At 41.9% G+C, this 24,455-nt stretch overlaps 1 protein-coding gene across 3 annotated transcripts in view; it reads left to right on the top strand.

Annotated features, from left to right (window-relative positions):
• LOC123998300 (transforming growth factor beta receptor type 3-like) overlaps positions 1-19,819 on the top strand; it is a 149,615-nt gene extending 129,796 nt beyond the window's left edge. For all 3 annotated transcript variants that reach the window (XM_046303390.1, XM_046303389.1, XM_046303391.1), the window contains 4 exons: positions 7,616-7,745; positions 12,100-12,150; positions 12,387-12,494; positions 18,719-19,819. In XM_046303390.1, the coding sequence (XP_046159346.1) occupies positions 7,616-7,745; positions 12,100-12,150; positions 12,387-12,494; positions 18,719-18,840 (411 nt within the window). In that variant the 3' untranslated portion in view covers positions 18,841-19,819. The remainder of the gene's footprint in view (positions 1-7,615; positions 7,746-12,099; positions 12,151-12,386; positions 12,495-18,718) is intronic.
• The last annotated feature ends 4,636 nt before the right edge of the window (positions 19,820-24,455 follow it).

The raw sequence follows: 24,455 nt of genomic DNA on the forward strand, positions 1-24,455 counted from the left end.
TATGAATTTATTTGCAAATTATGGTGGAAAATAAGTATTTGGTCACCTACAAACACGCAAGATTTCTGTCTCTCACAGACCTGTAACTTCTTCTTTAAGAGCCTCCTCTGTCCTCCACTCGTTACCTGTATTAATGGCACCTGTTTGAACTTGTTATCAGTATAAAAGATACCTGTCCACAACCTCAAACAGTCACACTCCAAACTCCACTATGGCCAAGACCAAAGAGCTGTCAAAGGACACCAGAAACAAAATTGTAGACCTGCACCAGGCTGGGAAGACTGAATCTGCAATAGGTAAGCAGCTTGGTTTGAAGAAATCAACTGTGGGAGCAATTATTAGGAAATGGAAGACATACAAGACCACTGATAATCTCCCTCGATCTGGGGCTCCACGCAAGATCTCACCCTGTGGGGTCAAAATGATCACAAGAACAGTAAGCAAAAATCCCAGAACCACACGGGGTACCTAGTGAATGACCTGCAGAGAGCTGGGACCAAAGTAACAAAGCCTACCATCAGTAACACACTACGCCACCAGGGACTCAAATCCTGCAGTGCCAGACGTGTCCCCCTGCTTAAGCCAGTACATGTCCAGGCCCGTCTGAAGTTTGCTAGAGAGCATTTGGATGATCCAGAAGAAGATTGGGAGAATATCATATGGTCAGATGAAACCAAAATATACATTTTGGTAAAAACTCAACTCGTCATGTTTGGAGGACAAAGAATGTTGAGTTGCATCCAAAGAACACCATACCTACTGGGAAGCATGGGGGTGGAAACATCATGCTTTGGGGCTGTTTTTCTGCAAAGGGACCAGGACGACTAATCTGTGTAAAGGAAAGAATGAATGGAGCCATGTATCGTGAGATTTTGAGTGAAAACCTCCTTCCATCAGCAAGGGCATTGAAGATGAAATGTGGCTGGGTCTTTCAGCATGACAATGATCCCAAACACACCGCCCGGGCAATGAAGGAGTGGCTTCGTAAGAAGCATTTCAAGGTCCTGGAGTGGCCTAGCCAGTCTCCAGATCTCAACCCCATAGAAAATCTTCGGATGGAGTTGAAAGTCCGTGTTGCCCAGCAACAGCCCCAAAACATCACTGCTCTAGAGGAGGTCTGCATGGAGGAATGGGCCAAAATACCAGCAACAGTGTGTGAAAACCTTGTGAAGACTTACATAAAATGTTTGACCTCTGTCATTGCCAACAAAGGGTATATGACAAAGTATTGAGATAAACTTTTGTTATTGACCAAATACTTATTTTCCACCATAATTTGCAAATAAATTAATTAAACATTTTACAATGTGGTTTTCAGGATTTTTTTCTTCTCATTTTGTCTGTCATAGTTGAAGTGTACCTATGATGAAAATTACAGGCCTCTCTCATCTTTTTAAGTGGGAGAACTTGCACAATTGGTGGCTGACTAAATAGTTTTTTGCCCCACTGTATATAACATTCTATTGGTTGCAAGAATTTTATGTAATAATTTAGATTGAAAAATTCTAAGTATAACAATTCCCCAACAACTATGTAATACACACAAATCAAAAGGGGTGAATGAGAATGTGTAAGTATATGGAGTAAGTATATGGATATGGATGAGCGATGGCCGAGCGGCATAGGCAAGGTGCAGTAGATTGTATAAAATACAGTATATACATGTGATATGAGTAATGTAAGGTATGTAAACATGATTAAAGTGGCATTATTTAAAGTGGCATTGTTTAAAGTTACCAGTGATCCATTTATTAAAGTGTCCAGTGATTGGGTCTCAATGCAGTATATCAATGAGATATGAGTAATGTAACATATGTAGACATTAAAGTGAACTACATTTGACTCTATGAAAACTGGAAACCACATATCCTGAGGCTGCATTAATTGTAGCTGGGGATTTTAACAAGGCTAATCTGAAAACAAGACTCCCTAAATACTATCAGCATATCGATTTTGCTACCAGGGCTGGTAAAACCCTGGATCATTGTTATTCTAACTTCCGCGGCGCATATAAGGCCCTCCCCTGCCCTCCTTTCGGAAAAGCTGACCACGACTCCATTTTATTGCTCCCTGCCTATAGACAGAGACTAAAACAGGAAGCTCCTGTGCTCAGGTCTGTTCAACGCTGTTCCGTTCAATCTGATTCCACGCTTCAAGATTGCTTCGATCATGTGGACTGGGATATGTTCCGCATTACGTAAAACAACAACATTGACAAATACGCTGATTCGGTGAGCGAGTTTATTAGCAAGTGCATCGGCGATGTCGTACCCACAGCAACTATTAAAACATTCCCAAACCAGAAACTGTGTCTTGATGGCATCATTTGCGCGAAACTGAAAGCGCGAACCACTGCTTTTAACCAGGGCAAGGTGACCGGAAACATGACCGAATACAAACAGTGTAGTTATTTCCTCCGCAAGGCAATCAAACAAGCTAAGCGTCAGTATATAGACAAAGTAGAGTCGCAATTCAACGGCTCAGACACAAGAGCTATGTGGCAGGGTCTACAGTCAATCACGGATTACAAAAAGAAAACCAGCCCTGTCACGGACCAGGATGTCTTGCTCCCAGACAGACTAAACAACTTCTTTGCTCGCTTTGAGGACAATACAGTGCCACTAACACGGCCCGCTACCAAAACCTGCGGACTCTCCTTCACTGCAGCAGACTTGAGTAAAACATTTAAATGTGTTAACCCTCGCAAGGCTGCCGGCCCAGACGGCATCCCCAGCCGCGTACTCAGAGCATGCGGAGACCAGCTGGCTGGTGTGTTTACGGACATATTCAATCAATCCTTATCCCAGTCTGCTGTTCCCACATGCTTCAAGAGGGCCACCATTGTTCCTGTTCCCAAGAAAGCTAAGGTAACTGAGCTAAACAACTACCGCCCCGTAGCACTCACTTCCATCATCATGAAGTGCTTTGAGAGACTAGTCAAGGACCATATCACCTCCACCCTACCTGACACCCTAGAACCACTTCAATTTGCTCACCGCCCCAATAGTTCCTCAGACGACGCAATCACAACCACACTGCACACTGCCCTAACCCATCTGGACAAGAGGAATACCTATGTGAGAATGCTGTTCATCGATTACAGCTCAGCATTTAACGCCATAGTACCCTCCAAACTCGTCATCAAGCTCGAGACTCTGGGTCTCGACCCCGCCCTGTGCAACTGGGTACTGGACTTCCAGACGGGCCGCCCCCAGGTGGTGAGGGTAGGTAACAACATCTCCACCCCGCTGATCCTCAACACTGGGGCCCCATAAGTGTGCGTTCTGAGCCCTCTCCTGTACTCCCTGTTCACCCACGACTGCTTGGCCATGCACCCCTCCAACTCAATCATCAAGTTTGCAGACGACACTACAGTGGTAGGCTTGATTACCAACAACGACGAGACGGCCACTCCGAGGGTGAGGGCCCTCAGAGTGTGGTGTTAGGAAAATAACCTCACACTCAACGTCAACAAAACAAAGGAGATGATCGTGGACTTCAGGAAACAGCAGAGGGAGCACCCCCTATCCACATTGACGGGACAGTAGTGGAGAAGGCAGTACGTTTTAAGTTCCTCGGCGTACACATCACGGACAAACTGAATTGGTCCACCCACACAGACAGCGTGGTGAAGAAGGTGCAGCAGCGCCTCTTCAACTTCAGGAGGCTGAAGAAATTTGGCTTGTCACCAAAAGCACTCACAAACCTTTACAGATGCACAATCGAGAGCATCCTGTCAGGCTGTATCACCGCCTGGTACAGCAACTGCTTCGCCCACAACCGTAAGGCTCTCCAGAGGGTAGTGAGGTCTGCACAACGCATCACCGGGGGCAAACTACCTGCTCTCCTGGACACCTACACCACCCGATGTCACAGGAAGGCCAAAAAGATCATCAAGGACAACAACCACCCGAGCCACTGCCTGTTCACTCTGCTATCATCCAGAAGGTGAGGTCAGTACAGGTGCATCAAAGCAGGGACAGAGAGACTGAAAAACAGCTGCTATCTCAAGGCCATCAGACTGTTAAACAGCCACCACTAACATTGAGTGGCTGCTGCCAACATACTGACTCAACTCCAGCCACTTTAATCATGGAAAAATGTATGTAAAAAATGTATCACTAGCCACTTTAAACATGCCACTTTATATAATGTTTACATACCTTACATTACTTATCTCATATGTATATACTGTACTCTATACCATCTACTGCTTCTTGCCATCTTTATGTAAGACATGTATCACTAGCCACTTTAAACAATTCCACTTTTATATATTTCCATACCCTACATTACTAATCTCATATGTATATACTGTACCCAATACCATCTACTGCATCTTGCCTATGCCATTCTGTATCATTACTCATTCATATATTTGTATGTACATATTCTTCATCCCTTTACACTTGTGTGTGTATAAGCTAGTTGTTTTGAAATTGTCGGAACTAGAAGCACAAGCATTTTGCTATATCTGCCAACCATGTGTATGTGACAAACAAAATGTGATTTGATTTGAGAGGTTATAATCTGAATAAACGGGAAAAGGCTATTCTTGAACATAGGATGAGACATTGTTACTAATCTACTATAGGAACCAGTTTGGATCTAAGTATAACTTTTGTATGACTGAAGTCTTTAGTGAGAGGTCTAATTCTTTAATATTTAATCATTCATCGTCATTATATAAATCGGCCCATTTAATTTTGTCTGGCTTGCCGTTACAAATAAAATATATATATTTTTGCTTATATAATTTGAAAAACTGGTTGCTAGGTGTAGGCTAGACCATAAGCAAATAGGTCAACTGGAATATGACTAAAGAGTTCATCAGGGTGATTTTTCAACAAATAGACAAGTATTTTCCTTTCCATGATAGCAAGAGCTTATCTATTTTTGATAACTTTCTATTGTAATGTATTGTAGTGAGATCATTTCTTTCTTTTGGGATATGAATACTGAGTATGTGGAAAAAAGCAGTTATTTTTGCTTTTTTTCCAGTTTTACTTCAGTGCCTTATTGCAAATGGGATGCATGTTTTGGAATAATTGTATTTTGTTCAGGCTTCCTTTATTTCTCGCTGTCATTTAGGTTAGTATTGTGGATACTAACTACAATGTTGTTGATCCATCCTCAGTTTTCTCCTATCACAGCCATTAAACTCTGTAACTGTTTTAAAGTCACCATTTGCCCCATGGTGATCCCTGAGCAGTTTCCTTCCTCTCCAACATGAGTTAAGAAGGACACCTGTATCTTTGTAGTGACTGGGTGTATTGATACACCATCCATTGTACAATTAATAACTTCATCATGCTCAAAGGATATTCAATGTCTGCTTTACTTTTTATTTTTTACCCATCTACAAATAGGTGTCCTTCTTTGTGAGGCACTGGAAAACCCTGTCTGGTCTTTATTAATCATGTTAAACACTATTATTGCACCCAGAGTGAGTGCCACTTATTATGTGACTTGTTAAGCACATTTTTACTCCTGAACTTATTTAGGCTTGCCATAACAAAGGGGTTGAAAACGTATTGACATTTCAGCTTTACATGATCTATTAATGAGTAAAAAATCTCAATTTAATCAATTTTATATTCAGGCTGTAACACAAAAAAACGTGGAACAAGTCAAGGGCTATGAGTACTTTCTGAAGGCACTGTAGCTAGGTGTATCCTACTTGACCACCAGGACTCCACATTTCCCTCTCTCATGCTGAATAGCCTGAAGCCACAGAGCACTTCTCACAGGTTCTATTTCGCTACGTGGAAGCATTGAAAATTGTCGGTCGTGATTTTTGATCTGGTTACATGTACATTGAACAACACAACAGCTTTTCAGCATTTTTTTTTCTTTCTACATAACAAAAAATCTATGATGAAGTTGGCTCCTTTACAATTGGGAAAAATGTTTTCCCCAATTTGTGGGCATGATGTAAATATCGACTCAGAGTAAACTGCGAGGATCATAAGCCATTGACAAATGACCTGATTAATTTTTTGGATAGATAATGTTGAATAGGGGTGGGTGGACAAATAAGAGATGCAGTATGAAGAGTTGTAGATGTCGGCCCAGGAATTGAACCCTGGTCTTTCACGGGGCATGTGTAGTCCAGAGCCTGGCTGTGCCACTGCTAGACCAATCTCCTGCATTGCCAGTGGTACACTCTGTAGCATCTACCTCTTTCAAAGCCCTACATGCAGTAACCCAGACTTAACTGGCATGACCTGAATCTGTGGTCTATGCAATGATTCATACATTTCATGGTCGTTTGAAGAGCACTCGGCGTAAGTTAGGTCGTGTTTACTGTGTGACTGGGCAGTCCAGCCATTCAGAAGGTCTGTGCTCCAGTTTGCAGACTTGGCACGAGCTAGGCCTGCTGCACCATCTGTCAGTCTCAATCCATTCTGAACCAGAGCAAGAAGCATACATCTACTTCAGGTTTCCTAAGAAACCATCTGTAGAACCAAAACAAGCCAACAACTCAAGTGTCATTTTCACTTTCCCCTCTCCTCACTGTACCAGAATCTCTCTCTCTCTCTCTCTCTCTCTCTCTCTCTCTCTCTCTCTCTCTCTCTCTCTCTCTCTCTCTCTCTCTCTCTCTCTCTCTCTCTCTCTCTCTCTCTTTAGCCCCCCCTCTCTTTCTCTCTCTCTCTCACGCATTCTCTCTTGCATTTAGTCCTGTCTCTCTCAATTCAATTCAATTTGCTTCAATTTAAGGGGCTTTATTGGCATGGTAAACATATGTTAACATTGCCAAAGCAAGTGAAATAGACAATAAACAAAAGTGAAATAAACAATAAAAATGTACAGTAAACATTACACTCACAAAGGTTCCAAAAGAATAAATATTACGTCTTTATACAGTGTTTTATTGATGTGCAAATAGTTAAAGTACAAAAGGGAACATGAATAAACATAAATATAGGTTGAATTTACAATGGTGTTTGTTCTTCACTGTTCTCTCTCTCGCGCTTTCTCTCTCTCTGTATCTCTCTTTCTCCTTTTTTCACTCCCCTCTTTTTCTCTCGTTCTCTCTCTCACTCTCCCTCCATATCTGCTAAGTCATTCCACTTTCATAACCTTTTCCAAGCAGTTCTTTCTGCTCAGTGCTCACCCAGCCGCCCTCTATTTGGGTCTCAGAGGGTATTTTACATTAAAATGTCCTGTCAGAGTCAGGCTGGGGCTCTAGGCTGACTCACGCCAGAGCAGCGCTGCAGCTGATTATTTACATTATGGTTAGGATAGGGATCAGGGGAAGGAACATGAGTTTTGACTAGGTACGATTTCTTGGAAAATGATATGTGTGGTCAAAGATCAAAAGGCATGCTTGGTCTTGGGTAAAGGTGTAGAGATTTGATTATTGATTGGTCTTATGTCATATGAATGAAAAGCATGTAACAGTCTCATGGCTGATAAGCAAATCATATGAAAAATGGTTTATTTGAATAGGAAACTCCATGTGTTATGTAACATATGAAATTAATGAAATTCATAAAATATGAATGAAAGTAATATACTGTATGAAATATTTTCACATGGTGTATGAATATCAGGGCTGAATTATCTTGGATCTCTCAGTGGTCTCATTGTGATTGTGTTTCTCTCCATGCAGTGTATCCAACCGGACGAGGCTTGTACGTCTGTCAACGGAGAGATCATCCTAGCCATGATGATGAACACCAGGACTTCTACCAAGACCCTAGTGGTGGTAGATGAACATGACACAGAGGAGGAGGAACCTGGTGAGTGGACTAATGCTAACCTACTGTACAGTCCTCATATCCAATGTAATCTCTATGATGAGCCAGCTTATCCAAAATATATGAGGAGGGTGGCATGTAAGAACTACTTCAAAGTACTCGTTCCATCTTTCCCTCCTTCCCTTCTTCCCTCCCTAATCTAATCTTACTGTAGTCTCGCGAGACGTACTGGACGTCCTGTTCTGGCTGGCTAACATTTATATGAATGTCTGTGGAGAGAGACTAGTCTAACTGAGACATCCTGTATGCGCAGCCTGCTTAACTAAGACACATGTAAAGAGCCATAACTGTTTTGAGGTCATTGAAGAAGGACAGGAAGACAGAGAGAGTAAATCAGAGAACAGTCTGGGTGGCAGAAAGGACGTCCCAGGGAAAATCAACCTCAGGTCTGCAGAAAGAGAGGAGACACATTGCAGAGCGCATCCCTCCATCCCCCTGCATCTGGAGTTTATTAGCTTGTGGTGGGAGCCTCTGTGTGTGTGTGTGTGTGTGTGTGTGTGTGTGTGTGTGTGTGTGTGTGTGTGTGTGTGTGTGTGTGTGTGTGTGTGTGTGTGTGTGTGTGTGTGTGTGTGTGTGTGTGTGTGTGTGTGTGTGTGTGTGTGTGTGTGTGTGTGTGTGTGTGTGTATGTATGTATGTATGTATGTATGTATGTATGTATGTATGTATGTATGTATGTATGTATGTATGTATGTATGTATGCGTGTGTGTATGTATGTATGTATGTATGTATGTATGTATGTATGTATGTATGTATGTATGTATGTATGTATGTATGTATGCGTGTGTGTGGAGAGAGAGAGAGAGAGAGAGAGAGAGGTTGATTGGAGCAGTTGAGCATAGCTGGGGTATGGGTGGCTTGCTGCTGGCGCTGAGGCCCCAGATGAGGCCCCAGCCATGTTCTATCACAGTTCTACCAAGCAGTACTGTGCGAAAGGAGTGGAAAAAGACGAGTCATCCACATCCATCCAGCAGAGAACTCCAGTTGTTTTCACTTAGAACCTTCTTTGTGGCCTCCCCTTCCCGGTAAAGAAAGGAGGGAGAAGTGGTCTTCTCGCTAGGTTTGGGAGAATATCCAGAGCTTGAAGCCCCCTCATCACTGCATTAGCAAATCACTTATTCACTCAGTCAGTCAGTCAGTTGTTCTCTTCTCTGGGGCTCAGAGGGCTGGGACTGTGTGCGTATGAGTGTGTGTGATCAGAGAGTGGGTGGGGCAGACTGGAGAGGCCCCAGGACAACAGAGGCCCGGGGGTGTCCTACATCTCATTATACTCATTATGATCTAAATGGACCTGTTTTCACATTCTAATCAGCATCCCCCTATGGGGTGAATACATCAACAAGTGGACTGTTGTCGGTGGGTGTGATGAGTAAACCCCTATTGACCCACAAAGTGCATCCCAAATGGCACCATATTCCCTATGGGCCATGGTAAAAGTAGTGCACTATAAAGGGAATAGGCTGAAATTTAGGACGCAGTCCTTGTCTTTCATGTCTAATCATACTGTATTAATCACTAAGGGCTGGCATTGTGCCCAGAGTAAATGAAGCATGGCAAACAGTAGTGGGGACCTGAGGAGTGTTTACTAGACTTGATTTGGCCTATGTTGACAAAGGAGCACCATGCTGCTGCAGGGCCTAAACATTGGGTACAGACTCACGCTACATCAGAATTGGCACCCTATTCCCTATATAGTGCACTACTTTTGACCAGAGCCCTAAGGGAATAGGGTGCCACTTGATTTGACTGTGAGCACCACTCCTCTGCGGGTCTGAATATTAGGCTCAGACTGAGATGTTGTAATCAAGGGATACATCTTTCATTGATGATGTTTGGAAATAGAGAACCTCAACAACCTGCTTTTAGCTATTGGTGATCAGAGACCCATAAGGATGGAGTAATCACCCAAGTGGGTTCTGAGTATGCAGTATATGCCAAACCTAGCCTACTGTAACCAAGCCAACCATGGCAGTGGGCAGGGGTGTGTTGTGTTCCTGCCAATACCAGTACTTATGCCAGGCAGGGCTGTGGATTTGTTTCCCGTGGAAAAGGGATATTAAGTAAGCACATAAAGCCTAATGAAAAAAATACAGCTGGGCTCAGATACCATGCTTTTAATACAAAGGCATCTCTTATGCTGAGATGGCAAAGACAACAAGCAGTATTTTCAAGCAACCTGAGTCCTGTACTGGACAGTATCCAATGAGTTCAGCTTGATCTCCAAATCAAAGAGGGACGTTTATAGGCAGTTTGTTGCACGGAAAAACATAACAGCCTCAAAGCTCAGCCATCAAAGTTAGATATACTGCCTCACAGCATAAATACATTGTCACCCTTTTTACTGAACTGTGAGCTGTAAGGAAAGCTAACAGAAGGGACAGTAGTAATGTTGAGTACTGGCGAGAACGTTGAGCTATCAAAAGAAGTCTGCACACTTGAATCAGATGCAGGTTCAGTGCTAAGCTTCAGATGTGAATTATAATGTGCTAAGCTTTCAGTCAACAACCAACTTCGTCAGAGCACCGCCATTTTGAACCCCTGTTGCATATCTCCCTATGCTTTTCTTTTGAAGTGGACTTGTTTACAGTACAGTAATGATACAACACAACATTTTCTGACTGAATTCCTGTTATCTGACTGACTGCCTGTAAATTGTGCAACCAAGTCAACTGGCATATGGTTTATCTGAGTAGAGGCCTCAAATGTCAAGGATCTCATATGGACTCCATTAGTCATTTCTACACACTTTGGGGATTTGGATTAGAGGTCAAGGGTCAGATGTTAAGAGAAACAAGGCACCATGCCACTAAAGGACTGTTCTTCTGTTCTATTATGTGAACAGCAAACGCTGGGCAAACAAATGACGTTGACTCTATTGAGGTGCTATCGGTTCAGGGTCGACTGTGTCTAGAGCATACGGAGATGAGAACGTCGCCTTGCCTTTAGTTTCCTCTTTCTCTCTCTCTCTTTCTCTCTCTCTCTCTCTCTCTCTCTCTCTCTCTCTCTCTCTCTCTCTCTCTCTCTCTCTCTCTCTCTCTCTCTCTCTCTCTCTCTCTCTCTCTTTCTCTCTCCCACTCTCTCTCTTTCTCTCTCCCTTTCTCTCACACACTTAGCACAGCTGAGATCTTTGTGGAATCTGAATAAGTATGAAGAACAAAGCTTTGCTTCTTACATGGAGAATGGTTGAACCTTAGGGTCTCTTTCATACTATTGGCAGATGTGCTAGTAGGAAAGTTGGTCTGGGGGGGGAAGACCCAGGGATAACTGACTGAACTATCTTTGTTAGAGCACATGGGTAGGCGAGGCTAGATGGGAACAGGGCAGGGACCCTAACACAGAACCTCAGAGCTGTGACCCAACCTCAGCCGGCCAAAAACCCCAACTGCAACCCAGAGGTGGAACTTCCCAATCATAGTCTGACCAGGCTTGGAAAGATCTTCTGCTACAGTCTTTTCATACGACTGTACTGTACAACTACAACTGTACTGTACAACTACAACTGTACTGTACAACTACAACTGTACTGTACAACTACAACTGTACAACTACAACTGTACTGTAAAACAAATGTCCAAAGTGTGCTATTTTTGTTGGCCTCAACTTGTCTTTGGCTCCTCTATCCTCTCCTCTGACCTGGAAGTCATTGGGCATCTCTGATTGTTGACGGGTCAGCTTTTCATTTTCTTCATTACGAGCCAAAGATAAGATAAGACTGGGGAGGTGGAGCAGTGGGAGGGATGACAGGAGGGTGGGATGAAGGGGGAATGGAGGGGAAGGATTGAGAGATGGAGCAGGACAGTCACTGAGTGTTTTGGAGGGGAGGGATGAAGGGAGGGGGGTCCCATGTGAAATCCAACTATACTCTGATGGTTCTATCATCGTCCGTCTTGATGGAATGAAAAAAGGTGTTCTTTCCCGGAATAGTTTGGACCCGGAAATAACCTGCTCTTGAGTTCGCCTCTACACAACAAGCACCATTGTAGGGTTTGTTTAGAAGTAATTCATTTTATGTTTTAAAGCTGTCCAGATGACCTCAAATGAAGGAATAAGCAGAAATGTTAGGAGTCGACAAGTTCATCTCTGCACTCTGTTCCCTTTGAAGTGCACTACTTTTACCCAGGGCACATAGGGGACCATTGTCAAGGCCTGGTTATCCCACAGTAGTTAGGTTCATTGGGTTGCTCAGCTTTGATTTATAAGTGCTGTCATTTTATGTCACAGCAAGTGTTCTTGACCCTTCAACACATAGTTGTGATGTGGTGTTTTCATGTATCTACAAATGTAATGTTGTTCAATTGTTGTTCTATGTTAACACCACTCTGTGTTTTATGTTTCAGTTCATCCCACCCTCACGGCCTCACAAGACCCTGTTGACCCCCTAGGGGAAAGTAAGTCAGCCATTGACTCGGAAATTCTTAACCAATGGTTTTTAAATCTCAGGATCTTAGGCCACTTTGACATAATACTTGATGTCCAGATTTAGTTATGTCATTTGCATATAACTTGTTTTCATGCTGTCACTACCAGAGAAAAATACATGCTGTCGCTACCTCACGTTCAGACCAAGGTGAAGTCATGTTGTCGAGCCACTGAATAACAATCTACCCTGTTCTCTCTCTCTCAGACATCTTGTATGTGTTGGACACTCCAACCGTGGTTGGGATCGCCTTCGCTGCATTTGTGATCGGTGCCCTGTTGACCGGAGCCCTGTGGTTCATCTACTCTCATACAGGTACATCTCTGACCTGTCCCTTTACCTGAGACACAGGAAAGTCCCATACAGTTACATCCCCACTTGTATCCTACTTAGAATGTATGTTCAATGCATTGCTTCATTCCAAGTGGTATGATAGTATGGACATTGGAACATTCATTAGTGGCATGCTTGTTTGGAACGTAGACGCTCATTGGAACTTAAACATCTGCGTACTGTCCCTTTATTTGCTGCTGCATATGAGGTCCTACCTGTTGGGCCTCGTGTAAGACTGAAGGTTTCATCTTGATGGTAACCTCTCTGCACTGATAAGTGATTCTAAAGAATGTCTTAACTACACAATGCCAGAATGTTGTTTTATAATCAGAAAACATCCTATCGCTGACAGAGGTGAGAAAAGTTTGGCGTCACTTAGAAATGTCCTTGTTTTTTAAAGAAAAGCACATTTTTTGTCCATTAAAATAACATCAAATTGATCAGAAATACAATGTAGACATTGTTAATGTAGTTGGAAACTGACAAAAAAAAATGGAATATCTACATAGGTGTTTAGAGACCAATTATCAGCAACCATCAGGTCTGTGTTTCAATGGCACGTTGTGTTAGCTAATCCAAGTAAGTCTATAATTTTAAAAGGCTAATTGATCATTAGAAAACCCTTTTGCAATTATGTTAGCACAGCTGGAAACTGTTCTGATTAAAGAAGCAATAAAACTGGCCTTTAGACTAGTTGAGTATCTGGAGCATCAGCATTTGTTGGTTCGATTACAGGCTCAAAATGTCCAGAAAAAGTTTTTTTTTTCTGAAACTCGTCCTTCTATTTTTGTTCCGAGAAATGAAGGCTATTCCATGCAAGAAATTTCCAAGAAACTGAAGATCTCGTACAATGCTGTGTCCTACTCCCTTCGCAGAACAGTGCAAACCCGGTCTAACCAGAATAGAAAGAGGAGTGGGAGGCCGCGGTGCACTACTGAGCAAGAGGACAAGTACATTAGAGTGTCTAGTTTGAGAAACAGACACCTCACAAGTCCTCAACTGACAGCTTCATTAAATAGTACCCACAAAACACCAGTCTCAACGTCAACAGTGAAGAGGAGACTCCAGGATGCTGGCCTTCTAGGCAGAGTTGCAAAGGAAAAGCCATATCTCAGACTGACCAATAAAAATAAAAGATTAAGATGGGAAAAAGAACAGACACTGGACAGAGGAATTCTGCCTTTGATGGACTGTCGTTTCTCTTTGCTTATTTGAGCTGTTCTTGCCATAATATGGACTTGGTCTTTTACCCAATAGGGCTATCTTCTGTATACTACCCTTACCATGTCACAACACAACTGATTGGCTCAAACGCACTAAGAAGGAAATCAATTCCACAAATGAACTTAACAAGGCACACCTGTTAATTGAAATGCATTCCACGAGACTACATCCTGAAGCTGGTTGAGAGAATGACAAGAGTGTGCAAAGCTGTCATCAATGAAAAGGGTGGCGACTTTGAAGAATTTCAAATGTAAAACTAATTTTGATTGGTTTAACACTTTTTTGGTTACAACAATTTTGATGTTTTCACTATTATACTACAATGTAGAAAAAAAAAAGAAAGAAAATACCTGGAATGAGTAGTGTGAAAATGTGTATAATTGCAGGAAATTAGCTGTAAAACTGCAATCACCAAAAAGGTTCTGTAAAGTTAACGTAGTTGTTTTAACTTTTGTTAATAACATACATTTTCTGCTAACAGATCCCTCTGTACAGATTAAATTATAGTTTTTAATTGCGGTGCTGAGTTAATGGGAGTTAATGTGTAGTGGCTAATTGTATAGCTAATAGGCTATGTTTTAGTAGATCAACTGAGGTGAATGAACCTACAGCAGCCAATGTGATAATGGCTAAGGTAATTTTGCTTGTTTATTCTGTTATCCGAATAACATTTTAGAGTTTTTACATTTTATAGAAATGCAGTAAATGAGCTTTAACTTTCTTTACATTTATTGGATCCCCCAACACGACTAAAACTCAGACCCTGGCTACAGCCCTGGCAATAACATATTGACTCCTCTACTGTAAATATATCCTGTTTGTCAGCTTAAGCGGCTCTTCTCTTTCCTGCCTTTGAATGGGTCTCGGGTCCTGCGGGTTGTTGTATTCTCAGACACAATGGCCTCAGCTCGGACATAGAGAGGGGGCTGGCTGGAATTCCCCCTGTCCATTTTGTGGGGCACTCGCCGTTTGGCACACAGGAAGAGAGACACAATCTGTCCATTAGATGCCATGTCAAGACATTCCACACCAGCATCCCCAGGCTGGTGACCCCTGACCTTTGGGAGGAAGCGTGGAGGTCACTGACGTCTGGAGAGGACCTCTAACAGCACATACTGAAGAACAGAACAGGCCTGTCTGTGTTCTGCCTGGCTGCTATGCTGTTGAGTTGACCCCCTGTCATCGATCCTTCATGTGTCCTCAGAGAAAACCATGAAATCCTTCATAAACAAGATCAGGGTGTTCTAAGCGTGATCATTGCCATAAGGTTTGGAGGACCACAGCACAGATAGCACCAAAGGCCTGTCTGTGTTCTGCCTGTTTTGCCACTGGCCGTCTTATCTGGTTACTACACTGTTGGCCCCCCTCTTCATCGATCTGATGTGTTTTCAGTGAAACACTGTGAAATTCATTTACAGCATGAGGGGGTTCTAATAAAGTTGATCTAATCTAGGTAATGTAATTACTCAAATGTGTGTCACATAACTTAGAAGCAGAAGGGCGTCAAATTTCAACCTCACTGAAATGCGGAAATCTCTGAAAGTGCAGCAAACTCCACTAATGTGCATTTCAGTTAACCAGTCCAAATACATAATTTTTACTTTTATCTTTATCCCTCTGTTTATACTGGCACCCCTTTAAAACGTCCTTTTATGAGTTTCCTAGAGAGAACCGCCATTATAAACACAATCCTTTATATTCCCCTATGGCCCAAAATATTGTTGAGGTCAAGAGTTGAACTTCTTTAGGGAAACAGGTGTAAAGAATGTAGTTATGAAAAGATTAGGAGAGTTAAGCCCTTTTAGAAGTTGTGATAAAAAACACTGCAGGAATGTGGTTCTAATATTGATGTTATAGCTAGTGGTTCCTCTGTTGGAGCATAATAGCCCGAGAGGCCTAGGCTTGTGTCCCAAATAGCTCCCTATTCCCTATATAGTGCACTACTTTTGATGAGGGCTCTCGAGTGGTGCATTGGTCTAAGGCACTGCATCTCAGTGCAAAAGGATTCACTGCAGTTCCTGGTTTGATACCAGGCTGCATCACTTCCGGCCATGATTGGGAGTCCCATAGTGCGGCGCCCAGCGTCGCCCGGGTTTGGCCGGTGTAGGCCATCATTGTAAATAAGAATTTGTCTTAACTGACTTGCCTAGTTAAATAAAGGTTAAAATAAAATATAAAATATAATAGGCCCATAGGGCTCTGGTCAAAAGCAGTGCACTAAATAGGGAGTAGGGTATTATTTGGGATGCATCCCTATTCTATTCTGATGTAGTCTTGGAAACTATTGACTTGTAACACCAACATATCCCTACATGGAAACATAGGCAAGAATACCCCAAGAATTTATATTTTCTCAAAACAACTTAAAATATCCAGAGCTGAATCATTTTAAAACCAGTGAATGATGAAACATGTACCCTCACTTATTCCCTCAGGAGGCGAAGGACAATGTTAGAGGTTTGTTCACATTAAAAGCCAAAACCATACTTACCCCACACTCATCTACACTCACTCACTCACAAAACAAGACCATAAAGTTTGCTCCTTGGTCTGTGTGGTCTTGGCCAAATCCTAAAAAGAAACTCCAAGATGGCTGAAGCATCCACCTGATGGCTCAAAACTGAACCATTCAACAGACTAGACATGAGTACACATTCTAATCAGGTACCAGTGTGCAATATGGTTTCCCCTATCAGGCTCTGCAGATAGGACAGCTAGCTCATACTTTGATATTCCCCATGACTGGTATAGAAGGTCACAATTAAAACCGGTCGGGTACTCTGAAGTATTATTTATCATTACCTTGTGTTTGCAGCCACAGGGAAGTGACATTTATTTAATAAAAATAAAATATATTTGAATGTAACCGGAAACAGAGATCAGGAAGTTATTTAATAAAGCTATGTCTTCAGTCCGGTAATGTATCCTATGTATACAGGACGTGATAAATACTATCCCTAGTATCCCTCTATTTTACAATATGCCACATTAGGAATGTGGTCTGCGTCCAGAATGGCACACAATTCCCTATATAGTGCACTACTTTTGACCAGAGCTCTATGGGCCCTGGTGAAAAGTAATGCACTAAATATGGAATATGGTGCTGTTTTGGGACACAGCTTTGGAGGAAGGATGCTGTTATGGAAGATTGGCTGTGATCTCGCTGCCTGCATTGTGATAGCTCACACCAGGGGTTAAAGGGGGTTGCCACTGGAGACAAGGAGTGGGAGTTACCTGGGAGCCGGAACAGGGTCAATACACTGTTGCTTCACTTCAATGACATGTGATGTCACCATTCGCAAAGCTATCTGGCAGGCCTGGCCTACAGTACCTATCTGGCCTGCAGGCCTGACCTACAGCACCTATCTGGCCATCAGGCCTGACCTACAGTACCTATCTGGCCTGCAGGCCTGACCTACAGCACCTATCTGGCCGTCAGGCCTGACCTACAGTACCTATCTGGCCAGTTTTCCCGGATCTATCATGAGATTTATAGATTTGTTTGGTCAAACTTGCTGACAGTATGGTGGAAAGCCAAGTATGCTTTTAGGGGCGAATTCTAACTTCTATTTACGTCAAAATTTCACTTGGTCTCCCATAGATTTCAATGCATGACTAAATTCAATTTAGAATTTTGCCCCTTAGATTCCTACCAGGAGGTAAACTGACTTTGTTATTGAAGTTTTTTTAGAGATAGAGAATGGACACAAAGAAGAGTTAAAGTGAGCAGGGGCCTTTTGTGTTTGACAACCCATGCAGTGTTCTGTGAGTATATGGACTGTGTTTAGCTTGAGCTCTTTGACAGTGCTGCTCTGGCAAACATTAGAGCAGAGAGAGAGACGAGGGGCCTGAAAGAGGGAACCAGAAGGGCTGTGGGCCCAGAACTGCGCAACACACACACAAAAGTAAATGGCACTAATACACAAACACAGAACCACTCCAGAAACCAACAGAGATCAATGTGGTAGGCATCGTCTGCCACCCAAATGGCACCGTATTCCCTATATAGTGTACGACTTTTCACCAAAGCCTGTAGGGCTCTGGTCAAAAGTAGTGCAGTATATAGGAAATATGGTGCCATTTGGGACACAATCACAGACCCCATTTTTCCAGTCTCCCTCTACGTATATTCCTCTATGGTCCTCACTCAGCTATGCAGGAGCTCAGATTGCCAACAAACAACATATGGAGTGCATTTTGATACCAGAAGCACAGTGTGCCAGATATGTAAAACAAGCACAGGGATTTTTTCAGATGCCTTTAGTTCTCTGTCAGACAAGCTCTCCAAACAAATTGAAGCATTTTTATTTGCCCCCTAACTTTCTGTCTCCAGCTCTGGAGCCCAGGAATCTACAAAATGGAATGCTCATTTAAACACAGAACAATAAACAAGTCAGTGGTTTGAGGTCCAAGCAAAAGGCCTCTGCCTTTAAAGCTATGCGAATTGCTTGCAGATAACAGAAAGTGAAGAGTTGGATTGAGAAACCTCAGTTCAGGTCTTTCCATTTGAGACACTGTGCTTGATCAGGTGTTTTGATTGGCTGACTCAAAGGAGTTGAGTCCTTGTGTGTTAAGCGACTGTTGCATTCACTTAACAAATGGCAGTGAAGTGGTGGTCACCACATGGGACAAGCAGCAGCACTTGGAGAACTGACTATTTTAATTCATACATCAGTCTGTTACCAGATTGAGCCATTGGCCTCAGATAATAAGGCCAAGGCAGTGGTGCAAAAGCGTATCTAAAATCATATTATTGTGTTGTATTTCATCAAACCTTCTCTCTCTGTCTTTTTCATTCTCTCCCCTCCCTCGCTCTCTCCCCCTCCCTCACTCACTTCTGTATTTATTCTTCTCGCCCCCTCCTGCATGTCTCCTCTCCCCCTCTCTCTCTCTGTCTGTCTTTCTCTCTCCCTCCCCCTTTCTCCCCCACCCCTCTCCTTCTCTCTCACTTCCCTCCCTCTCCCCCTCACCTCCCTATCCAGGTGATACAGCTGGGCAACAGCAGCCCCTGAAGCCCCAACCCCCACCCTCAGAGAACAGCAGTGCGGCCCACAGTATTGGCAGCACACAAAGCACGCCCTGTTCAAGCAGCAGTACAGCATAGCCCAGAGGCCAGGCCAAGGCCATTGGACTGGAGCCCGACGGGGAGCACCCTACCCCCCTGCAGGGATACAGGAAGGGCTACACGGGTCACAGGGAACTGGGTTTGTTGACACTTGTTTCCCCTCTGGATGAAAGGAATTATTTTGGGTTGCTTTGTGAAAACAAAGAAGAAGGATGATTTACTAAAGAAGAAAATAAGAATAAAAGGATTTTAAAAAAGGATTTTGTAAAATACTAAAAAACAATAAGAACCGTTAATGTCCCTGGTTAATTCAATTTATTTCAACACAAGTCATTAAGGCTGTGTGACAGAACTGCTGTACTACGAGGACTGGTCTGAGAGCAAAACAGTACTAGGGTTGTTCCACCAATTCAGTGCCTTTTGAGAAGTGTAACCTGGTCCAAAAATAGTTGATTTCACCTAATTTTAACATTCTGTGATAAAGAGCACATGTTCAACATTATAAAACACACATTTTCTAATCTCAAGAGGTTAAATTTAAAAAATGACTATAGTAAATGCCAAATAAAGTAATAGGATTTGACATACCAGGGTTGACGATTTCATCTTAATCAGGCAAAAATTCCCTTCCTTGACAGGGGGAATGGAAGTTTGTTGTGTGCAACAGGGAGTGACAATTGAATGCAAAATATTTAAATTGTCAAAACATTTCTAGACTCTCTATTGACGATTGAAATGTTATGCTCGACCCGCTTAGTTTTCCACCACAAAACACCAAAAATATCCTAAAAGAATAGAACCAGCTCACCTGCTTTTCACTATGATTTACTTATCGGATGTTCAATGTTTCTTTTGAAAAAAATATTTTAAAAGGAATAGTTTGACCACATTACTACGAGAGTTGAGTTCACGTAACAGGGTTGACCATAAAATGAGGGACAGACGTACTGGGGCGGCAGGGTAGCCTAGTGGTTAGAGCGTTGGACTAGTAACCAGAAGGTTGTAAGTTCAAAACCCCCTGAGCTGACAAGGTACAAATCTGTTGTTCTGCCCCTGAACAGGCAGTTAACCCACTGTTCCTAGGCCATCATTAAAAATAAGAATTTGTTCTTAACTGACTTGCCTAGTACAAAAAAAAAAAAACTGTACCAGTCAAAGGTTTGGACACACCTACTCAATCAAGGGTTTTTCTTTATTTTCTACATTGTAGAATATTAGTTAATACATCAAAACTATGAAATAACAATCATGGAATCATGCAGTAATCAAAAAAGTGTTAAACAAATAAAGATCTATTTTATATTTGAGATTCTTCAAAGTAGCCACCCTTTACCTTGATGGCGGTTTTGCAGTTTTTGGCATTCTCTCAACCAGCTTCAATTAACAGGTGTGCCTTGTTAAAAGTTAATTTGTGGAATTTCTTTCCTTCTTAATGTGTTTGAACCAATCAGATGTGTTGTGACAAGGTACAGAAGATAGCCCTATTTGGTAAAAGACCAAGTCCATATTATGGCAAGAACAGTTCAGAAAAGCAAAGAGAAACAGCAGTCTATCATTACTTTAAGACATAAAGGTCATTCAATGCAGAAAATCTCAAGAACTTTGAAAGTTCCTTCAATCGCAGTTGCAAAAACCATCAAGAGCTATGATGAAACTGACTCTCATGAGGACCACCACAGGAAAGGAAGACCCAGAGTTACCTCTGCTGCAGAGGATTAGTTCATTAGAGTTACCATTTTTTTTACATTTTTGGTCCCAATCGCTGTGTCTTTGTGAGACGCAGAGTAGGTGAACGGATGATCTCCACTTGTGTAGTTCCCACCGTGAAGCATGGAGGAGGAGGTGTGAGGGTGCTTTACTGGTGACACTGTCAGTGATTTATTTCGAATTGAAGGCGCACTTAACCAGCATGGCTACCACAGCATTCTGCAGCGATACTACATTCCATCTGGTTTATTGAATTCTGCATGTGGTCTATATTAAAGGCCAGTGCATTAAATATAACAGGCTTTTAAAATTCTATATTGGTGTACAATTTCTACTTAAAATATCAAAGGGACACAAATGGCACTCATTTCGTGGAACGACCCTCTAATACCCAGAACGGCAACAAGGCCTCACATCTATAGAGCACTAGAACTCTAGCTACGGGCAAAAAATAACTGTTAGTAAAATACCAGCCGTTTTTTTTATTTTTATATAAATGCTGATTTTTTTCGGCAACCACATCAGATCATTTTCTTTGGACCTTAAATGGCCTAGTTTAGGCTGTAAACAAGCTAGTGTACACCAATAGCAATGGGAGACAGTAAAGCTGCCTGTCTGCAAACAACATCTGTGAGTGTTAGCAGGACTAGTGAAATGAACAACAAGACTGTCAACAGAACTGCCTGTTACTTCCTATCCACATTATATGTACACTGAACAAAAATATGAAGGCAACATGCAACAATTTCAAAGATTCTACTGAGTTACAGTTCATTTAAGGAAATCAGTCGATTGAAATAAATGCATTAGGCAGTAGTAGTCTATGGATTTCACATGACTGGGAAAACAGATACCTTAAAAAAATATATCACAAAACCAGTCAGTATCTGGTGAGACCACCATTTGCAGTGCGACACATCTCCTCGCATAGAGTTTATCAGGCTGTTGATTGTGGCCTGTGAAATGTTGTCCCACTCCTGTGCTGTGCGAAGTTGCTGGGTATGAGCAGGAACTGAAACACGCGGTCGTACAAGTTGACCCAGAGCATCCCAAGCATGTTCAGTGGGTGAATATGCATGGAAGAACTGGGACATTTTCAGCTTCCAAGATTTTTGTACAGATCCTTGCGACGTGGGGCCGTGCATCATCATGCTGCAACATGAGGTGATGGGGACGGATAGATCGCACGACAGTGGGCCTCAGGATCTCATCACGCAATCTCTGTGCATTCAAATTGCCATCGATAAAATGCAATTGTGTTTGTTGTCCGTAATTTATGCCTGCCCATACCATTACCTCACCACCACCATGGAGCACTCTGTTCACAGTGTTGACGTCAGCAAACCGCTTGCCCACACGACGCCATACATGCTGTCTGTCATCTGCTTGGTACAATTGAAACCGGGAATAATCCGTGAAGAGCACATGCCTCCAGCATGCCAGTGACCATTGAAGGGGAGCATTTGTCCACTGATGTCAGTTACGACACTGAAGTGCAGTCAGGTCAAGACCCTGGTGAGGATGATGAGCACACAAATGAGCTTACCTCAGACAGCTTCTGACAGTTTGTGCCAAAATTCTTTGGTTGTGCAAATCCACAGTTTCAACAGCTGTCCGAGTGGCTGGTCTCAGACAATCCCGCAGGTGAAGAAGTCTGATGTGGAGGTCATGGGTTGGCGTGGTTACATGTGGTCTGCGGCTGTGAGGCCGGTTGGGCTTATTGCCAAATTCTCTAACGAGCTGGTTTATGGTAGAGAAATTAACATTAAATGATCTGGCAACGGCTCTGGTGGACATTCATGCAGTGAGCATGCCAATTGCACGCTCCCTTAAAACTTGACACATCTGTGGCATTGTGTTGTGTGATAAAACTGCCCATTTTAGAGTGACCTTTTATTGCCCCCCAGCACAAGGCGCACCTATGTAACGATCATGCTGTTTAATCAGCTTCTTGATATACTTGATATAATATTATATTATTATTATATTATTATTATTATTATTATTATTTATTATTATTATTATATTATACCACACCTGTCAGGTGGATGGATTATCTTGGCAAAGGAGAAATGCTCACTAACAGGTAAACAATATGCAAAAAAATGTAGAGAAATAAGCTTTTTGTGCGTATGGACATTTCTGGGATCTTTTATTTCAGTTCATGAAACATTGGACCTTCACTTTACATGTTGCATTTATATTTTTGTTCAGTATAGAGATGCTACCTCCTATCCTCATGCTATTTACAGTAGATAGGAGATGGTCAAATCAACCAGTTGAATCGGAGAGCAAAACCAGACAGTAAAGCATCCCATCATGTGCTATTAATCACTTGGAATGTGAAGTGACTTAATAACAAGCAGAGGTGTAAATAGATAGATAGCTAGATGCCAAGACAAATGTGAAAGACAAAAGTAATGTGAACAATCACTTGATGATAACCCTGTTTGTAAGCCAGCTAGTTTTGCATGCTATCGGTTATAGTAGGACTTAGTAGTAGTAGGCAACTCATCCGTCTAAACGTACTGTTGTTACAAAATTGTTCATTAAGTATCAATGGTGTTTTTGTTGATATTGAGTGATGTATGCTTTGTAATCCTTAGTCTCACGTTTGATTGGTGTTACACAGCTTGGCATTAGGCATTATGGGTTCTCTTGTACTATATACAAATAGTATTGTAAAGCTATGTATATTTTTGTGAATATTGTAAATAATCTAAAATGTTATAAGGCGAAAGTCAAAATATAATGTGCAAGGTTGGTGCTTTAGAAGCATTCTAAATATCATGCTGTTAAATAAGACATTGTTAAGTGGCTACGTTTGGCCAGTATTCCCAAATATATCATAATGTTTGTATCCACTGTGAGGTAACTAAAATACTACATGCTGCAGTGTTGGATCATACATATACAGTATTGTTAAAAGTGAACTTGGGGTACAGTAATTGGGCATTACATTTAAAACACAAAACAATGTGTCTTTCTATCTGGGTCTGACACCACTAGAGCTTCAGCTGTTTGTATTCTGATTGTACATAATAATATTGTACACAATTTCATACCAAAATGTGTATCTTTTGTGAACCTGATAAGGTTGAGATTGTGTTATGAAAATATAAGCCAAAATAGTCATTGGCTTATTATGGCTTATTATCAGTAGATCTGACCCAGATGATGAAGTTTCAAATGTATTTTCTATATGTAATAAATATATTGCCAATCTTACTCACCAGAGGTCTTGCATCAAAATGAAATAGTTAAAGGCCCAGTGCAGTCAAAAACATGATTGTCCTGTGTTTTATATATATTTCCACACTATGAGTTTGGAACAATACTGTGAAATTGTGAAAATTATAATAATGCCCTTTTAGTGTAAGAACTGTTTGAAAAGACCACCTGAAATTTCAGCCTGTTTTGTTGGGATGGAGTTTTGTCCTGCCTGGTGACATCACCAGGAAATGAGTTAATAGACCAAAAAGAAAGAGTTCCAAACCTCTCAGCCAATAACAGCTCGTTTTCAGTTTTCCCCTCTCAACTCAGACCACTCCCAGGCAGTCAAAATTATTGTTAGAGAAATTGCTCTTTGCTAAGAAGCAATTTTTGTTTATTTTGGCCATTTTACATTAAGACAATCACAGTAAGGTACTTAACTGTTACCCAGAAATGATTGGATATTGAGACAAAGGCAGCTGCATTGGACCTTAAACATTGCCATATACTGGCTCCATCCTGGAATCTTAATGGTGTACTTGTTCTGACAAACATTCTACTACGATTATTTGTGATCTCAAGTAAAACATTTATTGTTTCTCTATGTGTATATAGACATATGGGCACTTAGATGTATATAATGCATGTTAGCTGTTAGCAATGAGTACATTCATTGTGAGGGACAAACAACTGTGTTGAGTTGTATTGTGTTGCTTCAGTTGTAATATCATGTG

Source organism: Oncorhynchus gorbuscha, linkage group LG15 (genome assembly GCF_021184085.1).
Source record: "Oncorhynchus gorbuscha isolate QuinsamMale2020 ecotype Even-year linkage group LG15, OgorEven_v1.0, whole genome shotgun sequence".
Lineage (NCBI taxonomy): Eukaryota > Metazoa > Chordata > Actinopteri > Salmoniformes > Salmonidae > Oncorhynchus > Oncorhynchus gorbuscha.